This window comes from Trachinotus anak, unplaced genomic scaffold (assembly GCF_046630095.1).
Source record: "Trachinotus anak isolate AG129_WGS33_773 ecotype Australia unplaced genomic scaffold, CSIRO_AGI_Tana_v1 ptg000008l, whole genome shotgun sequence".
NCBI lineage: Eukaryota > Metazoa > Chordata > Actinopteri > Carangiformes > Carangidae > Trachinotus > Trachinotus anak.
In genome coordinates, this window is record NW_027273859.1 from 14,613,297 (window position 1) to 14,623,599 (window position 10,303).

Genomic DNA, 10,303 nt, shown 5'->3' on the forward strand with positions numbered 1-10,303 from the left:
CCATTAGCATGGCACCAGGTTCCCTCAATCTGATTAAAACTAAGTCATTAATGTCAGGCAATTTTTTTCTTTTCTTTTCCTTTTTTTTTTTTTTTTTTTTACGAATTACTAATTTGAAGTCTAGTGTATCTGATTTAGAAAGCATGTTGTCTGCAGGATGAACCAAACTGACTGGAATAACCCTTGCACTAAATTTGGCTTGGGATATTCACAGTCTCTTGTCTCTGCTGTTAAATTCCCAATTTATTTATTTTATGATATGGATCTTGTAGACTTAATCATTTTCACAGTGGGAGACCCATAGCATTGTTAAAATGAACTCCCCATGCTATCTGTAATGGGAGCAAAGGAATGAGAATTGTGACTACTTGGCTGTGGAGTCTCTTTAAAATGATTTTGCAATAGGAAAGGAAATGGAGTGAGTCCTAGTCACAGGCTGCACCCTGCAGACTCCTTAGGTCGCCAGGACATTTGCTGACGGCACAGTTATGGCAGTTAATTTTTGTGCGTTTTGTTAGGTTTTGCATAAAAATGTCATTTTTGAAGGGGTTGCAAGTCATTTGTGGCAGCTGATATATTGCTTGTAAATTGAGTTCTTTTCCCAGCCCCCCACCCTTTTTGTTGCACTGAGCTAAGTAGCCATGAAATTGCCTGAATAATGTCGTTTAAATCCAATCTCACCGCGGCCTCTCACCTCTATGCCCAGCCCCCAAACAATGACACATGGTGGGGTTTTTAGAAATTGCCATTTTCCTGTTTGCCACCTCAATTCACAATGGCCAAGCATTGGCTCATTGAGCAAGGGCTATTGCTGGTCTCACTTGCCACGTTCACTGTTGAATTGAATTTTGGAATTGGAGTGGTTTCATATGGCAAACAGTGAAACAGAGCATTTACATGTACATTAATAGCAAAGTCTTTGTGATGGGAGTGAGCATCTGCCTTTTGTCTGTTCCAACATGTATTATTTTGCTCATTTAAAAGAAAGACATTTAGTAATAATCAATAGCACACGTGCACAAAATGCATTGTTCTGCTACTCTTCCTCATTGAAATATTTCATAGTTACACAAGGGCAAATCATTCATGTATTTTATTTATTTTATCTGCACAATGATGTGTTTCTGTCTTGTTTAATCCTTTTCAGCATGTCTTCATTTCCAAACCAATTTTTCAGTTTCATCCTTGTCCAAGTTTGCAAATAGCAGCACTCTAGCGTTCTTAACTTGGCTTGTTCTGATATAGTTCACCTTAACCAGGCTAGTAATTCCCGGTAGATGTTTAATTGGTTTTTTGTGAGGGTCTCTCCGTGTACTCCTGGATTGAATAAATGTGGAAATTCTGTGGCCAAGGGTAAGACCCAGTAAGTGATACCACTTATGAATCTCAAATGTGCCACTGCAATTAAACAAGCTTTTATCCCCTCCCCTCCATCCCTCCTTGCCTGGTATCCAAGGCTAACCCAATTCAATGCTAAAGAGAGTCCGAATTAATTTCACAATGCACTGATTTAACAGCGCCTAAGGTACCAGGCTTTGACAGAATGAGTTTTTAAAAAGATCCATTTGTCTAGGGATGAACTTCCACAGGAGGGTGTGAAAATGAGATGGAAGGAAAGCTCAAATGGAGGAGGGGAGTGATGGGACATAAATGAATGTCAGTCCTGATTTACAATTTGCAAACTCTGTTTGGTTTGTTCTGCAGTGTGTCTGCTGTTTGCATCTGGTTTTATTCACCTGCTCTTGTAGAAACACTGACATTTTTCAGTGTGGTTTAAATGTAGTCATTGTAACGCAGCCAGGTTTCGCTGTTGCAGCAAAGTAGTGGTTATTGCAATTGATTGATTGATCTGATTTTGTGGTTGCATTTTCTGTCGGCTACTCAGATATTTCTGGTAATTAAACCTCTGGTCTGCTGTTCTGCTGTTTTGTTTTTCTACACATACAGCGTGTGTGTGTGTGTGTGTGTGTGTGTGTTTATCACAATCCTTAATTTCATTCATACTTCTTCTCTGTTTGTCTTGTAGGTGAGCTTTTGGTGCCCACACATTCCCCACGCTATCCCACTGCGGCAGAACTTGACGCCTACGCTCAGAAGACGGCCAACAGCCCTCTGTCCATCAAGATCTTCCCCACCAACATCAGGGTTCCCCAGCACAAGCACCTTAACCGGACTGTGAATGGATATGACACCACAGGGCAGCGCTATAGTCCCTACCCACATCTCCACACAGGGGGCTACCAAGGCCTGCTCGCCATCGTCAAGGCTTCCGCCTCATCGTCATCATCATCAACATCTAACTTTGTCCCTTCAAAAGGTGTTCTCAAGAACTCTGAAGGCAGACGGACTAAGCTCTCTCCAGCCCACATAGCTGTTGCCCCATACCCACCCCCTAATAGTAGCACTTTAGCCAGTGGCCACAGCCAAATGGTTTACCACACTGGGCCCTCAAAGCCTCCAGAAGGCCCCGGACTGTCAGTTCCCCCTAATGTCACTGTAGCTGGCTCAGTGATTCCTGTAACAGGGGGCCGAGGCCTGGCCCTGCCCGCACAGTCCAACCTCCCCTCCATCCAGAGCATCATCTACCAGATCAACCAGCATTGCCAGGCCCAGGCTCTGCAGCAGGTGTGTCAAGGGGCTGCCACTGCACCGTCAAATTCCAGCCCCTCCAAACAGGGAACAACTGTCATGGGGATTTCTTCTAGCTCCTCAGGTGGAGGCTACGTGGTTGGAATGGGTCCACAGGCTAACATGGTGTACACAGGGCCAGGGCTGCCGGCTCAAAGTGCGGAGGCGATGAAGACTGGAGTGTACACAGATGGTATGGACTATATTCTTTGGCAGAAGCAACAACAACATCAACAACAGCAGCAGCAGCAACAGGCTGTGCTCCGCATGTACAGTGGAGGTAGTGGAGGAGGGGGCGCCATCAGCAAGTCCCCCGAAACTTGTGTTCCAGGGGGAGGGATTATGGCGTCCCAAGTATCCTCCTCTTCCTCCAGACCTTACCACCTGACAGCCAGTGCCAGCGGAGGAGGCGGGTTGGACAAAGTCAGCTCTTCCCCTTTGAACTGTGTGGGTATGCATGGAAATTTCTCAGTGGGTCAATACTTTGCCCCGCCGTGGAACAGTGTGCTGGTGACACCTGACAGTGACTGCTACAACACCCAGGAGCTTTTGGGCACCTCTACAGGAGGGCCGGCCACGGGGCACAGAGAGATGGGCTACCCCCACCACCATCACCACTACCACCACCATCATCATCACCACCCTGCTATAGACAGCGGCGGAGGTTTGTGCTGCAGCCTGCCCAGCAAGAGCTTGTGCAACACATCTGTGCTGAGCAGCAGCTTGCAATCTCTGGAGTACCTGATCAACGACATCCACCCACCCTGCATCAAGGAGCAGATGCTTGGCAAAGGCTACGAGACTGTGTCTGTGCCACGTCTGTTAGACCACCAGCATGCACACATCCGCCTCCCTGTTTACAGATAGAGGGGGAAGAGAGGATGAAAAGAATCAAGAGTTGTGAATTTGTGAAGAAAATCAAAGTTAAAGAACCGGGATGTTTTTGGGCTACGAGTGGCACTGCTTTAACTAGTGTGGGAGCTTAGAAAAGGGCAGTTGTTGTGCTGTGTGACCCTAGATTTGGTGGTTTTCAAGGCAGGCTGTGGGAATCCCAAATATGAAAGGTGGTAGTGATTGCCAGTGGGAGAGAAAAGGGATTTCAAGATTCTCCAGATGTTCCATTGTGTGGTTTGCCAATAGGAATTTTGGATTGATTTTCTTCTTTTTTTTGTGATTTTTTTTTTGTTTTGTTTGTTTTTTGTTGTTGTTGTTTTACTTGCCTGAACTTTTTTGACGAGAATCATAGCGTGACATGAAGTGCAAACAGCACTTGTATCCCCCTTCCAAATACTAAGGATGAAGCTACTGTGTAGGTTGTCACTGAAATGGTCTTAAAGGGCCGAAGTTTAGGGCTGCTCTCAAAATCCAAAACTCTCTAACAGTGCACACGTAAACACACACATACAGATACCTATACATGAGAAGAATAAGATTATAGGCAGTACTCGGGTTTTATGTACAAGGATCATAAGGTTGAATTAAAAGGATAGTACAATATTTGTTATTATTGCTGTTATAATTGATACATAAATTGCACTGCTTGAATCTTGTTAACTTTGAAGTTTGGAATTGGGTAGTTTGGATATGATATATTTAAGAAACTTGAAAAACTTGAACCTATTTTTTGTTGTTTTATATATTTGTAGGTATATTATATGCATTGGCTGCTATGGGGAAAAGTATCTCAAATGCTTTTTTTTTCTCTTTTTTTTTTTTAAATTTTATTTTCCAGTTTTGTTTTTATGATTTAATAATTCTTCCTCAAGCTGATGTGCAGTTTCTTATGTCCTGGTGTGAGGCATAGTTGCTGCTTTGGTTCTGTGAGAACCTGGTCTGAGAGTTTCTTTTTTCCTAACCAACACTGGAATCTACAATAAATCTTGAAATACTTATTTAAAAAGAAAATGTCGCAAAAAAATTAAAGAAAAAGAAATGTTACAATGAAGAATGTGATTGGGGGGGTTATCTACATAACCTTAGGTGTATGTTAATGCGTGTATGCGGCTGAGTGCATGCGCGTGTGTGCATTTTAGTTTGTGTTCTTCAAAATCCTCAGACTTTTTTTTTTTTTTTTTTTTTTTTTGTGTCATTACAAGATTTTTTCCACCAAGACTGAAAAACTGATTCACCAGTCCCATAAACATCATATCTGAGTAATGTACAGGAGATCGTTTGCAAATCTTGCTCCCTTTCATCGGAGGCTTTAGATATTCGCTGGAGCTAGTAGAAATCAAGTTCTCACAGGACTTCTTTATAACTGTAGTGACAGTGCTGTAGCCCCTTCCACTGTCAGGTGTTATCATTAACGACAGAGAAAAGCGGACACAAACGGAAATTCTATTTTAGGAGTACTCCTCACCCCTGATCCTGCAAACAAACAAAATTAAAACAATCATCCCCTGTCCTCTGGCGTCAGATGAAATGAGACGACGCTCACTCCCTTGTCCTTTTCAGCCCCTGGTTGGGATGCATTTAGCCTGGGCCAGTCTTAACTTGATGATTCAGAGCAGTGAAATATTTATAATGACTGTGAGATTCCCTTGAATGTACTGCACTTAAATTACTGCGATGTTTCATTGCCTTGTGGGACTCAAGTGAAAGAGAAAAATTGGATCAGTGCAGCAGTCCTCTGGTCTTAAATTAGCATTTCTTTTGTCAGTCAAATTTCAATGGTAAATTGAATTTATTAACTGGAGAAAGAGAGAGAGAGAGAGAGAGAGAGAGATTTGCAGCTTTGTTGTGGGGAAATACTGGCATCAGTCTAGATTTATGAAGTGCAATTATTATGACTGTATTAACATTTTTTCTCTGAGCTTACACCAAAAAATGTAAACTACAGTTGTCAATACATTCCCAATGTACCACATCCCTAATCCCTATTCTTTTTTTTTTTGTTTTGTTTTTTTTTGTTTTGAGGTGTAAAATAAATTTCTTTAAGAATATATTCAGAAGCCACATCTTGGCTTTGAAGTCTGTCATTATTTTTTAACGTATGTCCTGTAGAGGTAAGTGGGACGTGAGTGGGCCCTTTTTTCAGCAACTCTGTGAGATGCAGAGTGGAGTGTGATCTAGATCCTGTACTGTAAAGTAGCAGTAAAGAAATGATTTACCCATGAATCCTAAAGATGTGATAGATTTTTTTTTTTTTTAAAAAGGAGCAGGAATTAATATTTCTTTGATCATTTGTGCTCCACGAATAGACCTTTTTCTCCCTCAAGATAACCCTTGCTTAATCTTAACTATGAGCCTTAAATTTTTGAGCCACTGTCTTTGAAGGCTGACAAAGATTTCCGCCTAAAGAATACCAAGCCCCTTGGCTTAAATTTGCACAGTAAGCCTCCTTAACATTCCAGTGAAAAATTTTCATGTTGTTTCAACAGCTTAATACCCCAGCCACAGTCTGATTCCAGCATATTTTCTGTCTTGTAGAAATATTTTGACAGATTTACAGATACATCCCGTCCCTAAATCCCCTCCGTTTGGCTTCTGCATCCAAGCATTAAACCCTGTCACATGATGTTGAAGTGAAGAGGAGACACTTGAGGCAGTGGAGTTTCTGGTGTCTGGCCTTTCCCACCAGTGGAGGTCTGAAGCACCAGGCCTCTCTGCTAATGGGAATATTGGGTGACGCCTGGTTGTTGGACACTGCCAGTAGAGAGTATTCATTTGCTCAAAGGGTTGAAATCAAACCCTTTTCAAATAGCAAGGGATTTCCTATTAGGTACTGAGAGGAATCTGGCCATTTTGAGCCAAGTTCAACTGAATAAATCACAAAAAAAAAATCAAACAAAAATGAAAAAAAGATTTTATCGCAATATGTTAATTTCAAAGCAGTTTCATTAAATATACTGTGGTATTTAGTTACTTTTTGCATCTTTGCTTTGTAGCCACATTTTCTACTGTACAGGCTCCAAACTGTCTGTCCCCTAGTCCTTTACACACATTAATGAGTTCCTATTGATGGGATGCATCTTAGCCCTGCATCTCTGGTCCATTCCACTATTCCCGATTTGGACAATGGACGCTTAGCCCATATTAGGATAATAGAATTAAATTTCAAATAGATTTGTGCCTGAGCTGATCCACGCACGGCTCACTCAGCTGCAGAGGCAGAGTGGCATATGGCATGTCATTATCTAAGCCCACCCTCCCCCTGTCCGGGGCCAACAGGGTTCAGCAGTGCTTAAACAAACTGAAGGTTAGGACTGGCTGGCTGGCGTTGAAGGGGAGGACAGCAGGGTTTGTAGAGGGGGTGCGGGGGGGTTGCTAAATCACAGCCTCCACAGCGTCTCAGAGGGCCTCAGCACCACACCATGGCGCCTAGGCTCAGAGTCCTGCTTTAAAAGCTGGGCTGTGTTTGATCGAGGGGATTTGTTTTCTGTTGGATTATACATGGTTGCTCCCTGCCTGGCTGAGGGGCCCTGTGCAATGTGACAGATCTCAGCAAAGGAAAAAAAAAGGGAAGAGAGAGAAAGATACAGGGAGGGATTTTACAGGGGAGAAGCCTCGAAGCATCAGTAATCAGGATAATTGCCATGTTCCTGGTGCTGGTTTCAGCCTCCCCTCTTTGGCTCTGCGGCCTCATATTCAGATTCACCCTCCGAAGAAACCACCTTTCTCACTCAAAGACTTATTGTGCCTCAATTTACTAAATTCTAGTGAGTAAGAGCTTCATTTATAATTAAGTTTTTAATGCTTGGGAAGTTATATTGCCCAGGAAATGATAAATTACACCACTCAAACACCATCTGAATGAGGACGTTAAGATCTATCACTTATCTCTGTGGCTACAGACTATTGACTGTTAACACGTTTTCAAGGGCAATGAGATACTCACAAGGAAGGCCTGAGGGCAAAGTGGGGGGAAATTGACTTATGCTGGTTGTAAAAATCCCTTAGTAAATCCCAATAAGTCCACGAAGACCTTAACCCAGTGCAAAGGTCTAGTTGCATATTATGCACCTTAAACACTGCTGTGAAGGAAGAAGAGCGGATAGACCCATTTAAAGCAGGGTCAGCTCTTTCACTCTCAAAACAGAGGGGACGGGAGGGGAGGGAAGGGTTAGAAAAAATAAAGGCAGCTGCTCACTCTGTAGAGTCTTGGCGCTGCTTCCCGAACCTACAGATGACAGAAGGGGGTGGGAGGGTGGGGTTGACGTCCCCTCCACACCACTTTGGTCAACCTCAGTCATGTCCCCTGGCTGCCCTTGGACCCCTGGGGCTCTCATCTCAGAGTCCTTCCCAGCATCCCTCCTTAGCGACTACAAGAACAAAAAGTCATGTGGCCAGTCCTCTCTATTTGGCTCCTACCTAACAAGAAAATACTTTAATCAATAATTCAGATGGTCCTGGGTAGGCTTTGTATAGTTAACCCACCAGCCTTATAGCTATATTGCACAATATCATTAAAAGATTTGCTGTGTTTTGCCACAGTTGGAGCACATTGCCATCTCTCTAGTGCTACTGAATAAAACTGGATGGGTCACATGTGAGTACCACACAGTTGTGTTTTTTTTAAGTTAAAAAAAAGTAAAAAATCAGCACAGATCACAAACTAAATCAGGATCTTTTTCCAAAGGCACGGCTCCAGGGCCCTTTTCTAAAAAGGCAGTGCAGCAGGTCGTAATTCCAGGAGCTTACAGCGTTTTATTTCTTCAGCGTCACAACTATGTATGTTCAGCTGAAAAAGCTTATGGCCTCCAAATATTCATCTAGTTTATGTGGTGGGTATATTGCTGCATCCAATCTAAACAGAAAAGTCTGGGGATTTTGCTTGTTTTCTTCCTGTTTCCTTTTACTGTTTGTGTGGCTCTCAGAATGTTCCTGTGGACAAACAGGGCTGTTTTTTCCCGAATGATCTCAAATGCACCAACGCTGCCAAAGTCTGAGGGTGCTGCAACCTTGAGAAAATAATATATATGGAAATGGGAAATCTATAAAGCATCTCTCTTATTGTTCTCCCTGCAGTGTTGTATTTATGTTTAAAAAAATGATTTTGTCTCCTCAGGATGAAAAAATGTAAAGGATACCTTGCTTTTTTTTCTTCTTTTTTGAAAATGATAATATATGAGTCTTAGATTTCGAAATAAGAAGTCTGAATATTAAAAAAAAAAAAAGCTGTAAAATCCTTTAGTCGTGGGGTTTTCAACTTTTGAATGTGCCTACAGCCAAGCATCCCAGTGATTGCTTACCTTCTACCCCCTCTCCAGTTCTGCAATCTCCCCCTAATCTCCCCACAACCATCATCTTCAATTTGCTGAAACTGCCACTGTCCCTCCTCCATCCCAACAACCACGGTAGATATTTTGTCTGTTCCCTACTTTTTGTCAATCTCAGGACTGAAATTTCTTTATTTTAATGTAGATGGTTGGTTTTCATTTGACCTCTCCTCTCTTATGTATTATTGTTTGACATAAGTAAATAAAGCAGATGACTTCTATGCCTCTTCTGTTGCTATACTCTTCCATAGTCCATAGTCCATCTTTCTTTCTTTCTTTCTTTCTTTCTTTCTTTCTTTCTTTCTTTCTTTCTTTTTTGCTGTAAACATCTTCTTAAACATTTTGACCTTTTTTCAGACCACTGTAATGATGGTAAGCATATTAGTCTTAGGAATCACTTTGCACATCACCGCCATATGCCAGCCCTCTACAATCCTGTTGTTCATTTGACCTGTTTCACCTTTGCGGCAGCATATTGTGGTATCATAAGGCCTCACAGTTTATGAAGGATGGTTCTCTGTGCCATCACTGGAAAACAACCTTACCTCAGCTAATCAAACAATCACGAAAGAAAGAAAAAAGGGGACAGTAGCCTTTTATACTGTGGGAATGATTGACGTTTTTCCCGGGTGAGGATTTGGAGAAACTGCTCTTAAGCAGAGGCAAAGGCAAGCTAAGTCTCTTTACACGCAATTTACCAAAGTGGCCAAGACAAGGTGTCCTCCTCTGAAGCCTTGATGTTCAAGCCATACAATAAAGGAACATCAGCTGTCTCAGATAGGCTCGGTGTTTTTCTGAACATAATTTGTTACAAATCAAAGCACAGCCACTGATCTTTGTCTCGTACTGCAGCTCACACCCCTTTGCTCCATACGCCTCCTCTAAAAATGAAAAACATAACTAGTATAGTTCTAAATTATGTTTTTGATTTCATCATTGCTCGCCTATATTCTAATCTCAACATATCAAAAAAACATTTTTTCAATAGGATTTTGCCAGCACAGCATGGTCTTACTCCAAATCCACATCCTACAGAAAAGCAACACAACATCTAAATGTTTGACAACACAGGTACCTTCAAGAACTCAATATTGACGCTTTGTCCTCTTTTTCTCTCCTCACTCCTAACCTCTCCACCCACCTAAAACATCAGATAAACCATAGACTGATGAGCCAGCCGCCTCCACCAGAGCGTGTGGTACTGGGAGAATGCACACTGATTTCATACACGCTCGCTCAGACAGAAAAAGAGCTCTGTGGAGCAGAAATGCTCCTCTTATTAGCAAAACTCATTCACCTGCATGCCACATTGAGTCCCTGGCAATTTCACAATAAATCATGAGAGATGCCTACAGAGGCTGGGGCAGCAGGCTGACGCTCTGCCGCGGCCGTGCCCTCGCCTGTCAGTTTAGACACTCTGAATCATTTCGGGTTCAGCAGCCTCGTTTCATCTTAGA

At 42.4% G+C, this 10,303-nt stretch overlaps 1 protein-coding gene across 2 annotated transcripts in view; it reads left to right on the forward strand.

Annotated features, from left to right (window-relative positions):
* Positions 1–9,067, forward strand: part of fam222aa (family with sequence similarity 222 member Aa) — a 49,648-nt gene extending 40,581 nt beyond the window's left edge. For both annotated transcript variants that reach the window (XM_071482870.1, XM_071482871.1), the window contains exon 3: positions 2,027–9,067. In XM_071482870.1, the coding sequence (XP_071338971.1) occupies positions 2,027–3,495 (1,469 nt within the window). In that variant the 3' untranslated portion in view covers positions 3,496–9,067. The remainder of the gene's footprint in view (positions 1–2,026) is intronic.
* Positions 9,068–10,303: the final 1,236 nt, after the last annotated feature.